Source organism: Falco cherrug, chromosome 1, assembly GCF_023634085.1.
Source record: "Falco cherrug isolate bFalChe1 chromosome 1, bFalChe1.pri, whole genome shotgun sequence".
NCBI lineage: Eukaryota > Metazoa > Chordata > Aves > Falconiformes > Falconidae > Falco > Falco cherrug.
This window is the reverse complement of record NC_073697.1, coordinates 94,977,313-94,999,593: the sequence shown is the minus strand read 5'-3', so window position 1 is coordinate 94,999,593 and position 22,281 is coordinate 94,977,313. Positions and strand designations below refer to the sequence as shown.

Below are 22,281 nucleotides of genomic sequence, written 5' to 3'. Positions count from 1 at the left end.
AGGCACATCCCCAATGATTCACCATCAGGCAAGGCTGAATCAGCCTCTATCACACATGCCAAAGTATACCTGGCCAGTTCAGGGACCCCGGGAAGTGACTTCGGAAATACCCAAATGGGCAAGTGCATCCATGGCTGATGAGGCTTCACTAGGGATTTACTCTTAGGAAGTGGACTTGGAGCAAGAGTTTTTAAAAAAGGAAGTTCATTAGATCATTGTCTGTGCTGTTAAATCTTAGCTAAGGAGCTGGAACGATCTCCATACACTTGCTAGACAGGAAATTTTTTTCTTTTTTTTTTTTTTTTTTTGTGAAGTACAAATTTGGAGGATTTAAAACCTCACGACTAGGAGTTGAAAGGAGTTTAAATTTTGCCAGAGTTACAGCCCTCAGCAAAATTAAAACAGAAGCGTTAGACACCCTGCAAAGACCACTACAATAGAAGTGCTGACAGATCTACGACTGCACTGATCTCCTGGATCCTGCTCCATGACACACGGCATCTTACGCGTCCTCATGGGGACATTGGAAAGAGCCTTCAAAACTCTTTCCCCCCCCCTCCCAAATGTCAAGTGACTACCAGCTGAATTTTACCCAACATTTAACTTTGCCTCCCACTGTCTGTCCCCGCCGTACCGCTCAGCCACTGGCCTTTGTGTCAGCATTTAAAAGGACCTTAGAAATGCAGGATGCAGTCAGCCGTGCTTGCACAGTGATACTTTTCATTCCATTTCTTTCTGATCTCCCATCATGATGTGTCACAAGAGTTACCATGAGTTTGCCCATTTTCCTGTTTATAAAGGATTTATCTGTCTCAAGCATCCAACAGATGTATTTCTGTGGCTTCGGAGGGTTTTCAGCCTGCTTATGCAAGAGGAAACGCATCCTGCTAGGGAACACTTACAGGAAAACCCCCCACTAATGGCAAAATCCTGCTCAGCCCATGTGATTGTGATCCCTTCTGGAAAGGGAGACTTTTGAAATAAAAGGCTACTTTAAGTCACAGGCAGCTGGAGGCTACTGTGAAGGGGGGGATGACGAGGATCCACAAATCCACTCGATAGGGAGAACGGCACTTAAAGGTTGGTGCTGGGGACTGGAAAGGCTCCTTAAGCGCAAAATGTACGATAGGCTGCAAGCTGTTGCTAGTGAGCCCCCAGACTCAGAATTAGAGCCTTACTGGAGAGGTTGCATATGATTCAATGGCAGCTTTGGAATAAATGTACAGTCTCAGATAACTATTAACAAAGAAGCAGATAAGGAAAAAAAAAATAATCAAGACACACTCCAGGCGATGCCACCAGCAGCAGTTCTGAATGATGACTAATACCAGGGGGCACCTGCCTGATTTGTTATGGGTTAGACAGGGTGCTGGGGCCAGCAGGGCGAGGGGACAGTCCCACCGGTAAAACTGTAGCATGGGGCAGCCCACGCCATGGATGCCTGATGCGGGGAAGGATTTCTCGAGTACCGATGCATTGACTATGCAGCCCAAGGTCTTTCTAAACACCTGGGCTGAGATGCTCGGGCCTCAGCTGCAAAAGCGATGAGTGCCCAGAGCTGAAACTTTTTTTTTTTTTAAATAAAAAAGAGAAAGTACATTATAATCCTAAGCTGATAATCAGGCCATGGATGTTTCAATCTGAGGTCTAAGTGCCCCCAGCACGGAGAAAACATCCTCCCTTGCAGTGGGGCTGAGCCACATCTGCTGAGCAGTTGGCCATCATGGAGGTAAGCACCAGAGAAGAGCCCACAAGGAACCTCGTCACTCACTCCTTACAGCACTTTGAACATCATATGGTAGATAAGGTACAGAGCCGCATATGGAAGGGAGGGTATAAGCATTCAGAATTTTTAAAGCCATAAAGAGACCACCATCCCACCGCACCTCCTGCTCCACACAGGCAAGGAGGACTCCATCCCACCGCCGCAGCCATCGCTGCATGCCCAAGAGCAAGGGGCTGGTGGAGCAGGGACGCAACCAACAGCCGTACCCCACCGCATGTGACAAAGGGAACAAATGTTACCGAGGTTATTTCCTAATTGCTCAGTTATGGCATTTCTTAACTTCGGAGCGCTTGGTTGTGCAACCTCGGTGGGCTCTCTGTAACCCACGCGTGTGCATGGCACGTTGTACACAAGCAAACATACATCACCTTGTGCTTAAGTCTAGTTGCAGACGTGTTCCACGTACATAATTTACAGCCCTAGCATACTGCACAGGACGGTGTCTTTGAAATGCCTCAGAAGACTCACTGATCCAGAAGAAAAGTCTGCCAGATCATTTTAAGGACAGCATTTTTCAGCACACCTTTGGCAGAGGAAGGAAAGTGAGACACATCCATGGGGGAAGCAAGCAGGCTCTACCAGCTGAGCCATGCTGATAGCAAGGGCAGCAAAGAGCACCCATTCTTTGAAACCAGATGAGCACAGACTGACAAGCCCCGAAGAGGCTTGTTCACCACCATGGGAGACCAAGGCGAGCACAAGTCCCCCAGCAAGTTCAGGGCCACGACTGTAAATCGCCACCATTGTCACAGTGGAGAACCAGAATGTGCCACCAGCAAGGCTAAAGGAGAGCTTCATTTCCCTCTCCAAGCATTAAGGGAATCTATGAACTCAGTCTCGCGATATTAAATCTTGCCATATTTGGGCAAGGGAGGAAGTGGGGGGACAAAAATAATTAAAAAAATAATCACACAGCCACAAAAATTTCAGCTCGCCCTACGACTTCACATGAAACCTCTGGCAGAAAAAAAGAACAGCCACAAATACCTTGACGCAGTCCTCTACTTTTAAACCTACCGCTATTCCCTCTAGTATACCATTTCCAATCAATTCACATTAAGTCCGTTGCTGACAGAACTTTTGTTTTCAGATGTTCGGAGTTATTTAAACCAAAAGGTGAGCACCGCTACAGATGGTCACAGTTCCAAAAGACATCATATTTATGCACAGATTATTTTCAGTCTATGGTTACTTTAGTCTAGGTTGAGCAAGACCCTGCCATCTGATTTCACTTCATTTTAAAGACAAAAAGCTGGAATATGAACTTAATACTGAAATTTCCAGCTGTTATACCACTGGCGAGATTCTATTTTGGGATGGGAACCTAAACCACAAACTACCAGGGAATTCGATTATATCTCTACTGGGGAGCCCAGCACATTCAAAAATGTAACACAATCCAAAATTAAAGTAAGCTGAAATTGCTGTTCTGGACAAAGTGCAAGGTGTTGGTTCTAACCTGTGAAATACTTGATACGATTCTGTTTTTCAGAGCTGTACCCTGAAAAAATCTTACCAAAGACCATCATAATACAAAGAACTCTTAAGTCAGAAGTGCCTATAATGCTTAAATCTTCCAGGCATCATCAAGAAGCACGTGTTATTTAAGTGTTTACCCTGTGCATGCTTGTCTCGAGTGCACATCTCCCATGCTGCGGCTAAGGGGGCAATGGATATTTTCACTTAAAAGATTTCCAGGTATACGCAATTCATCTTCTTGGGGGATCTTACTACTCAGACCACTTTGTACCTTGCATCTTTACAGTCTAACATGACATCATTTACCATAATTTACAGTGACAAAAGGACACCGCAGTTGAAAGTCATTACCCCGAACAGAGAGCATTGTCTGACTTCATTTAATCTCTGTCATCTACCATAAAGCTAAAGCAATGAATGCACACAAAAATCATTACACAAAATAATTTCGCAGGAGGCCATAACGGGTAACCGAAGAGAAACATCACAGCAGTTACACAAACCCTGGGTCTGAAACGGTGAGGCAGCTGAGGAGCAGGAACGGGTGCTCTTTTGGGTTTTCTTCTTTTATAGTGTCTTCTGTCAGCTGGCACTACAGCTGCCACCCTCACAGGCGGTGACATGTGATGTACTGGAGGATATTTGGATGATGGCAATGTAGCAAAATTTAGCTGGGCAAAAAAAGGTTAGTAAAAATGAAAATAGGAGACAGAGGAGAGCCAAGGGAGAGGGGGAAGCACTGAAACCCAGGACAAAACCTCATAAAGTAATATATGTGGGGAAAAGAGCACACAGGGACCGGTGGATTAAGCACCCCAGGTGCCTCGGTGCACCTCTGCATCTCAGCTTCCACTTTCACTGCCACCAGAGAGAGAGTTATACAGCTGGTGGGCAGCAAACAAGCTTTACTGGATAATGAGAAGAAGCCTTGCACCGCAGCAGGCAGATTCCCACCTTAAGACGCCGCTGTTCCAGCAGCTGACCACAGAAGGCTGTAGCCTGTCATATGCTCCCCTCCAAGAGCCTTTGTTCTCCTCCACTTTCTCCACTGGAATAAACACAGAGATGCTTCTTTGCGCACTGTGTCCTCAACCACGGCCAAGAGACGCAGCAAGATGCTTCCCGAGCTGAACATCAGCCCTATGAACCTCAGCCAGAGACATTACACCAGCATGATGGAAGATGCTACTTACACCCCTGGGGACTGAACTCCATCACCCCCACAGTAAAAGCAGCACATGCCACAGAGAGGAAAGCAACAGGGCTTCAGACCACACTTCGACCCCAGGGAAAACGTGAGATGGAGAGCACAGCCCACTGTGCAGAGCTGCAAGTCAGCCAGCCTGCTACAACAGCCAAGCGCCAGGACTCCAGTTAGGAGAAGTATGTAGATAAAATGCTTTCTCCATAGAGCTGACCTAGTTCTCTTATCAGCGCAACAGAGCTAACAAGGAAGTATCAATCTGTTCAGAGCTGCTAGCCCAATTTGCTGAATTCTTCTGTTCTCCTGAAGGTTACACGCAAGCTTCTTCCTGACCATATTCCTGAGATGCATTGAAAGCTTTTTTCGTAAATTATTTTTAAGAACCTGGTTTTGGCCAATAGCTTAGTATCAGCTAAGGACGGTGGTTACAAACGGAGAAAGAGCTCTTCCCACCACAGCTTCGTTAATTTCTCATCATATCACCACCACGTCCTACCTTTCCCAAGTAACCAGCTAAGGCACGAGCACTTTTTACTACAGTGACAGAGTGCTCACAGCAGAACGCAACTGTATTTTCTCCTCCAACTTGAAGCAATCAAACGTACCCAAATGGAATAGGCGGCAAACATCAGTCTTACTACATGTGCAACAGGGGAGCTCACCAGTAGCCACTAGAACTGAAACTCAACTCCAGCAGAGGATGAATTCTGTCCTCTTCCATCACGAACTTAAGCTAGAAGTCAAGCAGACAGCAGTACCCAGGTGCTGGAAGCCTAAAGCACAGAAAGAACAACACGTGCAGGATTTCTCAAGAAGAGGTGCAGAAGGGAAGGTGATTTGATTAACACAGTATTTTCTAAGGTAAGTACATTTCCTATTGAACTCCAATGACTTTAAGACATTATTGGAAACATTTCACTGCTTTTCCTTGCTTACAGTTAACTGGATAATTCCTTAAAAAGAAAAAAAAAAAAAAGACAAGGAGTTTTATTGAAAGGAGGAATCTCCAAAGGACTTGATAAACTGCTTTCTATTCCTTAATTACAACATGCCATGGTATCCACAGGAAGAAACCAACATTAAAGATGTTTTAAGGAGATAAACAGCCTCGTAGATAAAAGGTTGTAGGTCCCAGTCCTTCCAGAGCCACTGGAGCACTACAGCCCGGGAGCCACCACCAGGAAACCCAAACCTGCAGCAAGCCCTCCGCTATAAACACAAAGTTAGCTGGGACACAAATTCCTCACAACTTAGAAATAAAGCAGAAACAACAGATCAGCACAACCGAGGCTCACAAATAGCCCAGCCAAGTGTGAGTCAGACTGACCAAGCGAGGATGCAGCATTCTCCAGATGGCCCTGCCCAACCACAAACACTCCGCTGGTCTGCCGGGATGGAGCACAACACCCAGACCTGCCGGGAGCCTGCCGAGAAGGCAGCGGCTGCCTTGGGGGATGTGAGCAGAGAAGAGCAGGATGGCCGAGTGCAATGGCAGCGCCGCTTGGCCCAGCACTGCAGCCATACAGGGCTGGGGCAGTGCCTGAAGTTTGTTTCCAGCTCTGTAGTGACAAATGTGATGGGCCAGGGACCTGGAGAATGTCACGGTTAGAGTGGAGTTACAGCACAGACCAGTGCAGTCCACGCTGCAATTCTGAACAGAGACACTACTCCAGAAAGTAGTACCAGGCTTGGTTAGCATACTGTGAGAAACACCTTCATCCAAATGCTGGCTAAATTTCATTAAATTTAACATATAACATAAAAAAAAAAAAAAATCGGAGCCCAATTTAGTGACTTTCACTTCTCAAGCTACTCCATAACACCTGCCCAACAAGTGAGGCACTCGCAGTGCATGGCTTCTGATGTTCTCAACAACAAACCAACAACAGTTAATTGTCAAAGACAAGACAATATCCTCAATGTAGAAGAACGCAGAAGGTTCAGACTGGACAACTCGGACACTTTTCAGATCTTAATGCTGTTGAAATAAGCTTCAAAAATGAATCTCAATGCTCACAGTTGGAACCAGCGTGTATTTCTCCACATTTCCATTTGCTGTCCTGCCAGCTCTTCTGGCCAAGCAGCCTATAATTCAAAGAGTACCATTGTCATTCTGTCCCATTTCCGTAACGTGCAATTTGAAATCAGGGCTGGGGGAGGGAGGAAGGGACTGGAGGAGGCTAAAACTCAAATCCAGATCGCTCAGTCTGCTAACTTGATTTTAAATCCCTATCTTGTGGTACCAATTACAGCTCCTCAAACATCTGTTTTAGCAAAGGGTTCCAAGTTCAAACACATTTCCTCTGTCCTACAGATGTTCTTTGTCGCTGATCTGTTTCAGGCTGAGGCTGCTGTCCTGTGCTGCGGCAGAGCCCCGGCTGTCGCTCACCGTAGCTGAGAGGGCAGCAACCTGGGTGAGCCGGTGTCAAACCACGAGCACAACACGCAGCACCTTTCTCGCCTCTCTAGGCAGGCAAGAAAAAAAAAAAAGAAATTTTACTTAAGAAAACTTAAGTTTAGTAAGCAGCTTTAATAAACCTTCCTGCTACACTACGAAGAAAGATTTCAGGCGCAAGAAGGAAAAGCATCTTCCTACACCCACAGGCTCCCTGTGCCAAGGACAAGGGGCATACCTGCTGTCCCCAACACCCCCAGGGCAGCTCCCTGCTACCTGACGGGGAGCACCGTACCCCAACATGCGCTGGGTGAAGGTTGATTTCCCGCTGGCTACTCTCAGCTGAGGAACTTGTTTTCAGTAAGGGGCATGAAGAATTGCAGCCTACGTTGGATGACCTTTAAGCTTTACTCACCTGTTGGCTTGACAGGCAGGTTACTGCGTGTGCAACCCACACCTTCCAGCCCTCTGAGAGTCCCTGTGGCATTTACAGCAGCTCTGGAGGAGACCAGCCAAAACAACAGGGAGTATTACACTGAGATAAGCCCCAGCTGGTTTTTACGCGATCTTTCATAGCGCTTAAGAATCCCCTTAGTAGACCACAAGATCAGTGTGGCAAGCACTGGATGTAAAGAACAAAAAGATAACCTTTACCCCCCCAAAAGAAACATCAGGGAGCAAAGCGCAGAGTATACAGATAACACATGTGCACCCAAAGCCTGGTGAAAGAAGCAGCCAAACCCAGATAGCCCACCTTTAAACAACAGCAGAACTTTTAACAAATTGCTCCAGAAAGCGACCAGGAAAACGATGCTGAAAAGGCGCAACGACACTCAGCAAGAAGCGTTTTGTGCCTACACTTCACGCTGTGCTAAAGCAGAAGTAGATATTGCTGAAGTACGTCTGGCAACTCATGTTTGCCTGAGCTGGCTCAGGTTGGGTTTTTTTTTTTTCCTGCCTTGCAAACTGATCTCAGCAGATCCAAAAATGAAAATAAACCTTAAAAAGAATAATCACTGAAAAAACTCAAAAAAATTTAATCCACCTCCTGTTCTGAACAAGACATCTTGGTGCTCATTTACTCCAACCTCCAAGATACGGTATAATTAACGTTAAGTACTGCAGTAAGAAATCAGCAGTTGAAAAGTTAGGTGTAAGGGTGGTCATTTATCCATACTCACACACATCCCACCACGTGTGCTGGTGCAAATAGACGAGCCATCTGTAAAGCAACAACTACACTTAGTATTATACGCTAGCAGCATTCTCAGCCTAGTACCTGCAAGGCCCTGAGCAAAATGCTTAATTAATGGAAATTCACATTTCCAAATTGGAAGCAAGGATATCAAGGATATACCGGTCACTACAAGAAACAACTGCAGCGCTGACTGGCCATCATATGATGAAAAATGCCAAGTAAGTGCCGAGCATATACCCCGAGTCAGTTGGGTGTTCAAGACTCCAGCATGACCTAACAAACCATGAGCTTTTAAAGTATTTTCTGTGAAAGGTGAGGAAAAAAAAGGCAACTTCAAGAAGTAGTACTGGGCCTTTGCTGATGACTATCTGCCATATCAAGTGATCATCTGCCCAGCACTGCCTGTTTGCCTGGCTCCCAAGGGATGGAGTGCTTACTACAGCTTGAATTTGTTATTGCCTGCTAATCTCTGGTGGTGCTAATTATACCCATTATCTGTTTGTCTGATTGTGCCTGACACATGTCCAGTACCCAAATCTGCAGCACTGTAGGATGTCGAGTCCCTATCAGATTTGCACAGGAACAGGATGCTTCAAAATGCCATGTTTCAATACAGCAGGTTTATACATTTATGTGAGATAAACAATGGATTTTCAAGGACTCCAGAAGACAGTCTCTATGGCAACTATATGCAGAACTAGGGGGATGGAGAGGGAAGGGGGGGGGAAGTTCCCACATTTCCAAATACTCCAACCAAAGACATTTGAAGTCCATTTTCCAGGGACTACAGGTGAAGTGTATTGCCTCGGTTCATGCATGGATGCAAACGAGGTGCAGTTTTAGCAGTTTTCTCAAATCCTGCTCAGGTACATCTGGTAAGGCTGCAGAAATGGTTTGCCTTAATATTCAGCAAAGAAGAACTGTAGATTGATTACACGTGTGCTTGTACATACAGAGACTACATACAAAGATGCTATGGCTGGCCAAGATTTGGGAAACCAGGATCCCTCCTAAAGGGAACACTTGGCCTTAAGCGCAGCTCAGCAGCACTCCAGACGAAAGCTGTGAGCTCATCTCAGCACGCCTGACCGCATCAGGCTGAACCTTAATCACTTTAAGTCAGATCCCACCACTATTTAATTTTATTTCCATTGCTTTTTCAAATTCAATTATTAGAAGGGAAAACAAGAAAAACCTAATTATGATGGATTGAGAGGCCCAGCTCAATGTCAAACAGAGTCACTATAACTGATCCAACCACATCCAGCTTCTCCCACTGAGTGCTAGACCTCAAGAGTCATTACATGCTCCTAGCAAAAAGTATATTACGTATCATTTATTGTTATCGTCAACAAAACGTGGATTAAGACAAAGCAAATAATGTTGAAGAAATGCTATTGTCCTTTCTCCAAAGCAGACTACTCTACCTTGCTGTCTAACTCATTAGCAAAAAGGGAAAAATGGTCAAAGACCCATGTTCTACTTTGTCACCTCTAAACGAAGGAGACCTCTTCTATCGATGGGCACCATGAAAGCATCAGCAGGCTGGAAGCCTTTGAAAGAGCAGCACGGGGGTTTTTCCCCGCCGCTTCAGAGGCAGCAGCAGCAGCAGCAACCATTTTCATTATTCCTCTGTCAAGTTCCTGACCTACAGAGGAGGGTTTTAAAGCATTTATGGTATTCCATCACAAAACCCTCTTCCATTTCAGGAGCACTTAAGTGACTTGTTACGAAGATGTCTGCTGTAAAGAGATTACCTCCATCTTACTGGCATGAAGAACCGTATGGGAGAGGCGTAAGGTAAAATGTACCTGTTTGCCCAACAGTCACCTTCTACTTCATAGCTACATCATTACCTCCACATCCAGTCATTAATTCTGATCACCTTTGCACCCACTACACAAACCCACACGGGCATGTACACAACTAACGGCTGGTAATACAACTAATGGCTGATATAATCCATTAGGAACCTCTCCAGAACATTTGCTCCTCTGAGGACCATCAGCACCAGCCTGTGCACCAGAGAGCCCTCCAGCACAAAGCCAGAGCAGCCGGTGGGACCCCTTGGGTTGACACCAAGGAGCTGAGTAATTCTAGTGTCACCCTGGTATTTTACCAGCCTAATGCTGACATCTAAAAAAACACACATAAAGTCACGTACTGAAGAATTATAGCCTCAGAAAGAAACAAATCATCCATTTTTAGTAGAGTTACTCACGTGAGGAAAACTAGAACAAAGCAATCCTACCAGCAAATAAATAGAAAGGGCCCAGCAACCGGTATATTCAACACATCCAGAATGATCACCTTTCACTGCTAGCCGTCCTGAGTCACTTCAACTAACCTAAACCTTTTTCCCTTCGTTTTCGACGTGACGTTCACCCCAGCAATGCCGCCACCACCTGCACTTGCGCATAGTATCAGTTCACGTCGTGTCAGCCTAAAGTCACCAACAATCTGACTGCTCACATGTGGCTACACAACCAGGGTGACTGCAAACTGAAGCTCTAAGCTGTTTCTAATCAGACTTATTTCAGAGTTAACAACCAGCATATAAGCAGACCAAAAATATTAGGTGGGGGAGACTGCAGGGAAAGCGCTAGAAGAGAACACAGACATTTAATTCTTGTTCACATGCCCTGTAAATGCTTAAACTGGGGCACTTCAAATCCTCAGTGAGTTTCTATTCCAATGTATCCTTAGAGAAGGACTGAGATTATCACAAAAGCCTCGGTAAAACAAAATCAAAACAAACAAACCCACACTTTAAAAGTCAAGTGAAAAAGTGCCTGTGAGTTTGCCCAAAAGGACATTCCTAGCCCTGGGAGTGGTGCGCTGATGACCTCACCAAGCTGCAAACTCAGGCCAGGAAGTGTTTTGCTCATGTCTTCAAAATAGGAAGCTGGCATACTAGTCATATCCCTCGGAATCAATAATCAAGTTAAAACCAATAACATAAATTCTCTTACGATCAAAATGCAACGCTGTGCTTTAATGAGCCGTTTTATGAAGCCGTCGTTAAAGTCTAATATTAAACTTGAACATGATGCATGGAACAGCTACTGAGGGCAGATCTCTCTGTGTCCTTTGCTGCATCACTCAGGAAAGCTGATATTTTACCCTTCTGTGCATTCCTTCTCATTGCCATTAAGCTGAATCTCTGCCTTTTGCTTGGAGTGAATCCCAGAAGTGACAGATGCAATAAGCATGAAGATTTAACTTGAAAAAATCCAATGATGTTTGAAAAGGCAGCTCACTAGAAGACAGAGTAATGCCAACAGAGAACACAGAGACACACAAATGCTGATTAAAGCAATCTGTACAAAAAGCTGCGAGTGACCATTGAAAAATGAATATTATGAAGTGCTAGATTAAAACAAACACAAAGCAAATGCTCCCTGATGTGTACCCGAGTGTGTCAGGTCTTAACTACGGCTACTGAAAATACTAGAAATGTATATACGTGAAATAAACATGCATTGACTTCATCACTACGAGTATTTGTTCTTCTACCTTTGTGTACACTCTCTTCAGCAAACACGAATATTAGCTGCAATATAATGTCTCGGTGAGTGCACAGCCATCTGTTTTGGTTGGTTTGGTGGGTTTGGTTTTTTTTTTTTTTTCCCCCTTGAGCAGAAAAGATGATTCAATGCTTGGTATTCAAATGAAAATCAAATATATCCTCTCCTGCCTCACGCACAAGATACCCGCTGTTTTCTCTAGCTGTTGCACATGCAGCACATAGGACAACACTTCTCACAGGAGGGCCTGTGCCAGTTCACACCATTTTCCCACACTTGCAGCAGGCACAGCGCTTCCCTCATGCACGCGCTTAGAGGCGCACGAAGAGAGAGGTCAGCGGCAGGTAAGTCGGATACAGCCTGGCCTAAAATTCAATCAGAATCGCTATCAGCAAACTGAAAAGCCAGCCTAGCATATTCAAAACGTCACTCTTTTCATTTTGCAAACATCTTTGGTCTTGCTTACACTAAGCCACACGCACATCTGCATGAACAGGCATGCTCAAACCAACCCGTACAGGACTGAAACTACTAAAAAACCCCCAAAAAACAACACGACACTAATGCATATCACTTATCTTTAACAATAAAACTGCATCAATCAGTTTTACTTTTGTTTCCAGTCAGCTTTCAGTCCTTTTTTTTTTTCTTTTTTTTTTTTTTCCAGAGCTGTCTCCTGTGCAGTCACAGCATCACATTGTCTAGACTGGGGTACTACAGCTGAACGCCTGTGCGGCTGCATGTCCGATGCCTTTCTGCATCTCCCGAGTGGAGAAACAGCTAATTTCACAAAGCAGGGAGAAATACTGACCTTTAAATTCCGGCTTCTGACAGCTTGCTATTAACGTTGCTTTCTGCATAGAAAAAGCAAAGCCCAGGAAGATGTCACACAACCCAGGACGTTACGCATCTCCCGAATAGACTCTAAAGAGCCATTAATAACGGCGTGACATGGAGCCGGTCAACAGGAGCATCAAGAAAAACGGGGAATTAAAAATGAAATGAACAGAACTAAACCCTCCAGCCATCTTTTGTCCTCTGCAACGCTGCAGGGTGGCAGCGGGGACACAGTGCTCTGGGGGTGACCCGCACCCACCGGTGCCACTGAGCTGCTGCCATAGGGGAAAAAAAGGGGGAAGAAGGAGGAATATAAAAAAAAAGGAAAAAAAGGAGGGGGAAAAAAGGGAGGAAAAAGGGGAGGGGGGAAAGGGAAAACGCATGCCGAACAGAAAGATAAAAAGATCAACAATCGGTCCTCCCCTTGCCCAAGGCGGCCGGCGGGCATCAGGTATGCGGCGGCGGCGAGGCAGCCCGGCCCCGGGGCGGCCCCAGCAGCAACCTGCGGCCGCCGGCCGGTTGCGGGGACCCGCGGCGACCCGGGCCCGCGGCGCTGCCTAATAAGGAGGCGAGCGGGGGCGCAGCCCCGGCCGAGCGCGGCCGCTTCCCGCCGCAGGCCCGGCGCTGACAGCGGGCCGCCGCCTCAGGACAGCGGCCGGCCCCGCGCAGGAGGAGCCCGCCCGGCCGGACCCCCGCCCGCCCTACCCTGCCCTCGCTGCCCGGCCCGGCCCGTCCGCCCTCCCGCGGGCACCGCCGCCTCCCGCGCCGGGCCGCCCGCCGCCCTCCCGCCCCGCCAGCCGCCCCCCGCCGCGCCGCAGGCCGCCGTCCCGCTCCCCGGTTCCCCCACCCCGCTCGGCTCCCGCCCCCCGCGCACCGCGATCCCGAGCCGCCTCCCCGCGTCCGCTCCTCAGCCCGGCGGAGCCGCCTCCGCCGCCTGCCGCCGCCCGACTGAGCGCCGCGGGGCGGGGGCGGGCAGCGCCGGCGACAGGCCCCGCCCCCCGAGGCCCCGCCCCTGAGCGGCTGGGCACGCCCCCGGCGGACGGGCCCCGCCTTGGTGCCCTCGGCGGAGGGCGGGGAGCGGCGGGTGAGTGGCGGCCCGGCTAGCCAATGGCGGCGCGGCGCCAGCTGCCTTCCCGCTGCCCGCGGGCGGACGGGGAGAGTCTCGCCGGGCCGCGGTCTCCGTGAGGGGAGCGGGGCCGAGTCCGCGGCCTCTGGCTCGCCCTGCGCCCTGGCACAGCCCCGGCAGCCCGGTTTTCCCCTCAGGCACTCAGCCCCTTGCCGGGCCGGCGCCCCCCAGCCTGGCTGAGGCCTCTTCCCTCACGGGTCCCACTGCCGTGCCCCGCCGGGATGGCGCTGCCGTCCTCTGCTTGGGGTACCCGGGGTGCGAGCGAAGGTGGTACCGGCAAAAGGACGGGGAGGATCCGGGACACTTCGGCAACAAAATGGAAAATTGGGAGCGCTGATGCTGTGAGGGAAGACCCCGAGATGTGGCCTCGGAGGCCTCGGCCAGGCAGGACACAGAGGAACACTGAGGAGACCCAGCAGTTCCACAAGGCACGCTGACCTGCCGGGCCTGCGGCTGCTGGGGAGGGGGTGACAAAACGATCGCTTTGAGCCCCTGCTAAAAATCACACTTCGGTGAGAAGCATGGGACGGCAGCTTGAAACCAAAGATTCTCCCCATTGCGCTAAAAGTACAGCTGCTTCGGGGGATGCTGGCTTCTGTGGTTGTGAGCAGGTTGTTTTGGGTTTTTTTATATCCACTATTGGATGGCAGAGGCTCTCAGTTATTAACACAGTACACAGCAAGAAGGTGAGCACCTCTGTAAGCAAACGGCTCACGGGTACCAGCGCTCTCGAAGGCTGCGTGTTTCTGTTCCTCTGGGGAACTCAAGGAGCGGATGAATGATGCTAGATCAGTGCCCACGTTGCACAGCGTTTACCATACATGGCCAAAACCAAAAGCCAGCCTAGCTTCCTTCTACATTTTGGCCGGTATCTGCAAATTCATTTGCATGTGGTTAGGTGGCGAAGGGGCGTAACTTTTCAGGGGAGCGACACACCCGTCACTCCCCTTATCATCCTTCAGAATGTAGAGAAATACACGTGTCCGGCTGAGCTGAGCTGAGAACCCTCCTCTTCCCTCATGAAACTGTGAGGGGACAGTGAACTACACCCTGTCAAGTGATACCTGGGTGTTAAAACAGGCAGAAAGCCTCACAGAGATACGTTTGTCATGGTCTTCCTGGTCTGTCGATTACAGCTGATGGAAATACCAGATGCCCACAGTAGCTATAAATTATCCAATGTTTGTTAAACTTTGACACTAGTTTAACTGCTGATTCAACAAACAGGGAAGTCTCTCAGGTACTGAGCAACACCTTCATAAAAAATGATACACCCAAAGATTAGACTTGCAAGCCTGCATCCCTGCCACGCACTGCCCATGGCGCTGATTACCATGAAATTAATACTTTCCTTCTGAAAGCCAGCCCAGCACACGTAGTCTCCACCCTCCTCCCTCAAACAATCTCTTTAATGCTAAAAAAGAAGAAAACAAAAGCAGTTTGGCAGCCTCAGAGCAGACCTGCAGGTAATCTGCATTCTGGTGGGTTTAGATTGTGATTCATATTTTCCACGTAGGTACGTGACTTGCTGAAGGTCACACAATGAGTCAGTGATAGAGCCGAGTGTCTTGACTGCCAGTCCCACAGCCACTAAATTATTAGGAGTCTCAAACCTGTGCATGTGGCTTACAAATGTATAAAAACCTACTAATACAAGCACATCAAATGGTACTTAAAAATATATGTTCCTTCTCGCTCAAAACAGTGGGCAAGCTTGAAACGATATTTTAATCCTGTACCAGGGGATGCTTTACCCTAGACTGAGAAACAACAGTGGAGGCAGCAGTACCCAGCACTACTCAACAGCTTGGAAGAGAAACCAGGCATCCGCCTAAGATGATGAGAGGAGTACACAGAGGATACAGAGTGAAATTTGTCATGAGAAATCTGATCGCAGCCTGATCTCTCAATAACTGCCACCTGAGCGGTGGGTTCCTGCTCCAGATCGCAGGGATAGGTATTCCTGCTCCAGATGCTGCAGGGATGGGTACTCCTGCAGCACAGCTTGCTCAAGATGGCATTGGAAGAGTCACTAAGGATGGATTCAGAAGGGAACGATACCTGTTGAGTATCCTTAAACATTTGCATGGAAGCGCTCCAGAAATCACTCAGATCCTGACCTGGATTAACGAGCCATTTAGATTGCAACAGCTCACCGTACAAGGTGATGAAGAAATTACATAAATTTCAGGCTGAAGACTTCAACAACAGAAGCAATGGCTAAGGTTTTACACATGCTCTTTGGTTCCATGGTAAACAGTAATCTTCAGCTGAATAAAATCATCCCAACAAACAGGGCTTAAATTACAGCCAGAGTGATGTAAGCCTAATAACTTCTCAAAATATGTCACAAAATCTGATTTTTGTAAAGGGAAATATCCTAGTAGCAAATTCTTGCAGCTACAAGGAACCACACAAAGTTTGTCCTATATTATCAGTACTGACGCGCCCAATTATTAAATTTTGCAGAAAAGATTCAGAATTTGTTCAAAAGTACGTTTCACTAGTTTTATCCATCCCACATATTTTACTCTCCGCTACATTGATGCACGATTGCTGCAGTCTCTCTCACAGCCTTTATACGGAAACAGCGCCATGTCTACAGACTCCACCTCTGAAACTTATGTCAGCAGCTAAATTTAGCTCACTTGCAAATATGCATCAACTCCATCACTGCAATAAATCATGTCGGTTTGTTCCGACAATGATCCTGACATGCCTTATAAGTAACGCGCTCAGTATGCTCCACAGCCTTCCCTGCCACTGCGGTGTTATTAGTTGGAAAAGGTAAAGAAAGACACAAACACCTGAGGCACTTCTTTCTAGGAGAAATTTTGATGACTTCTCTGGCCTTCAGCTGACAGTACACAATTTGGCTTGGAGTCTGTGAGCAATCTTAGACAGACGGCAAACCCAGTCGTGCAGCACCGGTAAAGTCACTTGAGGAATGAATTTGTCTCGAACGTTTCAGTTTGCTTAAATCCTCATTGCTAAATATATTCTGAATGAAGGGAAACGGCTTACAGAGGGTTTAGAGAGATCAGCAATTTAAAGTCCTGTTATTTTGCAGCTTAACGTCTAAGTCACGCAAAATATGCCAGACGTGATGGTTTGTGTTTCGGACCTCGGGTTTGCAGACATCCAAGTTATACAATTTTTCAAGGACATTTATGGCCACTATTTATCTCTTTACTTCTTGAAGCCTTTTGATTGATTATCATATTTAAATACCTTTACAGGAAGCACGAGGTTCTACCACCTGAAAGTTGCATATTTTTGTATTTCTTTTTCTGTGGCTCTCGTGATTTAGATGCAAGAGGCCAGATTCAGCAGCGTGGAGAAGAGCTGCTCCCATTAACATTGGTGATGCGATTTTTATGTTTCACTTAATGTTAATGGAATGTAGTGTTTGGGTTTTTTTTCTGTGCAGCGAAATCTGGACTGATGGCAAAGAAAAAGAATAAATGCCCAAACTCTGAGCCATTTTCTATATGTGGAACAGCATTAGATCGACTGTAGCTGCCTTGTTTTCTCAATGTCTGTTAGGCATGTATCAAGTGGCAAGGGTAGCTTTATTAAACTGCTTACGAGCCTGGCTTTTAAGGGACGTTTCAACGATCATCAAATGTTGAGCGGCTGCCAAGACAAAATTGTACTAACAGCCACCACGTAACAGCTCTTGATTATGGTAATCAATTCTGTCTCTTGGATGGGATTACGTGTTCTGCCCAGGGAAGCGTTGCCCCGTGCTGGGCTGTTCCCCAGATCCAGCAAAGTGTTTGCCTGGAGAGAGAGAGGGAGAGCAAAATCCATTCGGTTTGGCCTTATTCAATCCTTGGCCAGAAAGGGGAGCTGTAGAATTATGGAACAAAGATAAGGAGAGCAATATGTTCAATCAGATTTTTAAAATAACAGCCAGGAAGGGAGGAGTGTACGAGGGTGTATCAGAGCATGTGGACAAGGAGGAAAGAGGAATATGTGAATTAAAGCAGAGGGTTAGGAGTCAGCACCCCTTAGCTTTATCCCTGGGCCTGCCCCACCTTTCTGCCTGACATCAAGTGAATCCCTGCACTACTCCCAGACCCAGTAAATTTGAGTCAGATCGCAAACCCCCTCCCCAAAGGGTAACAAAAATCCGCTGTGGTGAGCGAGCTCTTGCGATCACATTTGTGTGCTGCTTGGAATGGATGGAAGATGCTGGAGATTGATAAGCAATAATAAATGAACATGAGGTCGGGGTGGGTATTAATAATTGATGCTATCATTATTAATGATTTACAACACATTTCATAAAACACATTTATTACTACATATACACACTCTCCTGCATATTATATGCGGTAATTCAGATGTCCTACACATCCCTACCAACTCATCTATAGGAAAGGCATAGAAACATGTTGCCCACAGTTTTTACAGCAAAAGGAAATCTCTACATTAATTTCAAGCTAGTCTATCCTCATGTATTTTTGTCCTCCATCACTGTACAGGATTGTGAAATATATATTTCTTTCTTTTTTCCTATATTTGCAATGAAGGGGATGTAGTCCCATTACCTAATTAAAATGTTGGGACACCAAATAAAAACGAAGCAATTAGTTGCAACAGATGGGATTTTCTTTGTTGCTATCTCTACCAGATGATTAACTAGGAAGAGAGAGACAAGCAAGCAGAACACACACACACACACAAGAAAAAAAAAAAAAAAAAAGAAAAAGAAAAAAAAAAGAGAAAAGCAAGCTGTATTTTATTTGCAACATGAATATCCCGAGTTCGACACTTCCTATCATTCTGATTAGAATAAAAAAACCCATCCAGGCACCACGTAATGAGCAGGGGCTTCGAGCAGCGAGCAGTAATGTGAGGTTTGGTGCTGTGATTCCTGTAGCACTCCATGTTACACTTATCACATATCCTAGTCTTGTCCTCATTATTCAACCCATTCTGAATCCTTTCGCCTCCTTGTTCTGTTTCTCTCCCTGCTGTCTAGGATCAAGTTGGACCAAAGGCGCTGGAAAAATCAGAGGTATAAGAAGGAATCATGTAATAGTAAATATATGCAAGCTGTTCATGTTCACTTAGGCAGTATGAGATTTGGGAAGAGATATGTTTAAAAAGAGATTTTAAAAAAACCCAAAGAAACTGTATCACAGATAGAGCAAAATGAGAAGCTATTCCCGCTCTTCTTTATTACAATGTTTTCACAGTTCAGCACTGAAATAGATTGTCTTGACCCTCCCTCCCTATTTCTTCTGAAGAACAAGTAGGTGAACATCTGCCAGGAATGATTTAGCTGTAGCCGGTACTGCCTTAGGGATGGAGCGTGATTTCTTGTAGTCCCTTCTCACCCCCTTCTCCTGTAAGATCACCCATTGCATCTACCTGCTCCTTCTACTCCCTGGAAAGGATGCATGCCTCTGCTGATGAAAACATCCCTCCATCTGATCTGGCTGATGAAAACACGCCCCATCAGCTGTACCATTTAATCAGATAAATCTCCCACTGGAGGGAGAGTGGAGAAGACTGCAGAGATCCAGACACCCTGATAATACCAGGACTAGCCTGGCTTCATGTACAGAGCCCAAACCTGTCAGATGGCAGATAGTTTGCAGGGACAAATATTTCACAACCCTATTTCTTTACATCGTTTACCCTTCAGACGCTTCCTGAGAGGATCAGATCTATTTTTCATTGCTGTAGGCTTTTCGTTATCACTAACACACACACACTCACGTTCATATTCTGACTTGGTTTCGTGACTTCTGTGAGTGAGAGTAATGGACAGCACAATGTACCGAGCAACGTGGGATAATCACACCTTTTTTTTTAAGTAAACATGCTATTCAATTCAAAGCTAGCATAGATTTCCTGTGCCTTAAAACATTTATTTTCCCTTATAAGGAAATCCACAACTGCAGATTGTCAATAAACAGAAGATGTAAGTTAACCAGCATGGGTCTGGTACATCCTTGCAGGATCCAAACTCTCAAACAAACGCTCGTTTCTCATCTCTCCCTGTTTCTGCATAACCACTGTTTTACCAGTAAAACTCCAACAAAGTCCATTTATCCACAGTTTTTCAGTGAGAGGGGTTCCAAGTGGATGTCATTCTCCTGAAGGGCTTAGTCAGCTCAAGTCAAAGTGCAGGAGAAAAAGAACCTAGGGAAAATAATGCCTCCTTTTTATGCCATAGCTAAAATAAAATTATATTGGCTCACCCAGTGCCTAGAGAGATGGAGGCAAAAAATCCCACACGGCAGTGGGAGAAAGCATCACATGGGCACTTCTGCACTCTGTCTATTCGTGAAAAGCATGTAGGAGTACTGGGTATTACGCTCACTTCCATACAGGAGTCTTAAAAACCAGATCTCTTTCTCACCAAACAGTTGCACTGCCAGAAGTACTTTCACTAAGCAGAGTGCAGACGTGAATCAACGCCTGATTTCCATCCTGCCTCATTAGGATCATTGCTAAACGTGCCCTGAGTGCATCCCATCGTTTGCTCGGCTATTACAAGGCAGCTATTTTTCTGAAAAGCCTCACACCCACCGTGTCCCCGGCTCCCCTCGCCCCCCAGCCCTCGGCTGTGGCGTGCTCTGCGTCCACCCCAGCCCCCCGGCTCTGCCCGCCCGCCGTGGCACAGCCGTCACACCTCACCTTTTCTGGCAGCGCTGGGCGGTGGCGTCGCTGCCTTTCCCTCCGCCGCCTTGACCTTTTCGAAGGTTTTCTTTGCGTCGGCAACTTTAAGCACTTTCTCATCCTCCTGACTCTTCCTCCCCTTCCGCTCCCGCTCCTCCGAGCCCCCTCCTCCTGCAGTCCTGCCTCCAGTTAGCTGCTCCGCGCCTGCAGCTGCCCACTGCTCCTTGGCAGGCTTCACTGCATCGCTGTGGGGCTCCAGCAGCGCCTCTGTCATTGCCACAGCCTTGCTCATACTCAGAGCCAGGCTCTCTTTGCTGTGGGACCTGACCGGAGGGGCCGGTGGGGTTTTTTGCTGGCCATGTGAGTCGAGTAGCCCTGCATCTACTTCACCTCCAAGCAGTTCGCTGCTCTCAAGGAGCTGGCTGCTGCTCTGTCTCGAAAGCTTTTCCGTGTCTCTAGCCACCGAAGCATAATTTGCAACTGCAGAGACCATTCTCTCGAGGCTCTTTGCTACCTGCTTGTCTGGCTTGGGCTTCCTGGCCGGATCCTCCTCACCAGTCTGGCCGTTCTGGCAAAGGTCCGGAGTGCTGTCAGGCTGGGGGGCGAAGCTCAGCGCCTGCCTGAAGCTTTCAGCTGCCTTGCTGCTTTCTCTGGGGACGTAGGAAACAGATGTTGTTGCCTCCTGTTTGCTTTGCAAAATGTAATCCATGAGCATGGCGTTTCGCTCGAAGCTATCTGACCTGATGGGGACACTCGGTTTGTTTCTCTCCGAGGGGGAGTTCAGGGTCAGTTTATTCACTTGCCTGCTCTCTGCGCTGCTTTCAGAGTCCGAGCGGCTTATCTGCCTCCTCAGGACTCCTTGGAAAGTGTTGAGTCTGTTTAGGCTTGGACTTGCTGCCTTCCCATCCCCTGGGTAGCCCTCCTGCATCACAGGTACCTTGTGCTCTGTCACTTCCCATTCCTCCTCAGGTTCTGCTTCTGCCTCTTCGATCAGGCGCCTGTACTCACTCTCCTCCAGTCTGTACACCACTGGTTTCACCATCCTGCCCGTGCCCGCTTGCCTGTGCCCAACCTCCATCTCATACACCTTCGGCGGGGCGTCTCCCTCCGCCCCTCTCCTGCACCCTTTCCACACGGGGTGCTCATCCAAGCACGGGTCCCCTGCCAGCCCCTGCTGCCCTCTCTGCCTGCTGCTGCTCATCTCTGACCTCCTGGCAGGGGCTTGCGTGTCGCTCCCCGGGTTGGGAAGGTCCCCCCTCTCCAGCTTGTGCCCCAGGCCCTCCCGGCCGAGTTGCAGCAGAGTATAATCCTCACACGTCCCTGCAGAGGCTCCCCGGGAAGTAGCACAGTCTCTCCCCCTCGTCTTACTTGTGTCATCCTGTAAATATCCATCGTACTGCCAGGTGGAGGCTTCCATGGCCAGGAGCTCGGTCACTCCAATTCCTGGTCCAAACGCTTTGAAGCTGGCCAGCCAAGATTTCTTCCCACCTTGGGTCTCGGCAGACTTTCAGCACCGCCTTCCCCTTCCTCCGCTACTGGGAGAGACGGAGGCAGTTTGGAAGCCTCCGTGCCTGGGTCATGTGAACCGGAGTTTTTTAGCCTCATGGCCAACGGAGATGAAAATGCACATTGGCATGATGGAGCCCATCCTCTGCAGCAGGGCAGGAGCCTCTGCCCTAACACAACAGCTGTCAGAGCTGATGCTACGCTGGTCCCTACCCAAATATATCCCACCTGAGTAACTGTAAGAGCACCCCCCAGCTTCTAATTTGCTGGTCCAGAGCACTTTACAGGCAGGAAGGACTTGCTGCCCATCTGCATCTTTCTTCAGGGACTCTCCTCTTTTCCCCAACCTGCTGCAGCAATAACTCCCTGCGGTGCCGTGCTGCAACCCTCCCTGGCTTCCCTCTGATCCCGCTGCTTCCAAAGTGATTTACTGCCAGGTCGTCTGCCGCAGCTCGTCTGGGCAGGATCACCTCCGTCAGCTCCTCCGTGGGTTTCACGGAGCGCTTGGAAACCCGCACCCGTGCCCCTGGCGCTCTTCCCTGCCTCCCTACCCTGTGCCTGATGGACACAGAGCGTCTCCCCCA

The 22,281-nt window shown here is 47.8% G+C and overlaps 1 protein-coding gene across 6 annotated transcripts in view; it reads right to left on the bottom strand.

Moving 5' to 3' along the window:
• CORO1C (coronin 1C) overlaps nt 1-21,922 on the bottom strand; it is a 53,991-nt gene extending 32,069 nt beyond the window's left edge. Inside the window, exons 1-2 of one of the 6 annotated variants that reach the window (XM_055708660.1) lie at nt 13,301-13,370; nt 12,401-12,443 (exon numbers count right to left, since the gene is read on the bottom strand). Coding sequence is in view for 1 of the 6 variants with exons in the window: in XM_055708646.1 (XP_055564621.1) it covers nt 18,487-18,563; nt 20,210-21,608 (1,476 nt within the window). In the remaining 5 variants the exon portion in view is untranslated. Of the gene's footprint in view, nt 1-3,768; nt 3,789-7,279; nt 7,299-12,400; nt 12,444-13,300; nt 13,445-17,642; nt 18,564-20,209 lie in introns of those variants that run through there. The other 5 variants (XM_055708646.1, XM_014287245.3, XM_055708654.1 and 2 more) reach the window with 5 other exon arrangements.
• Between the last annotated feature and the right edge of the window lie 359 nt (nt 21,923-22,281).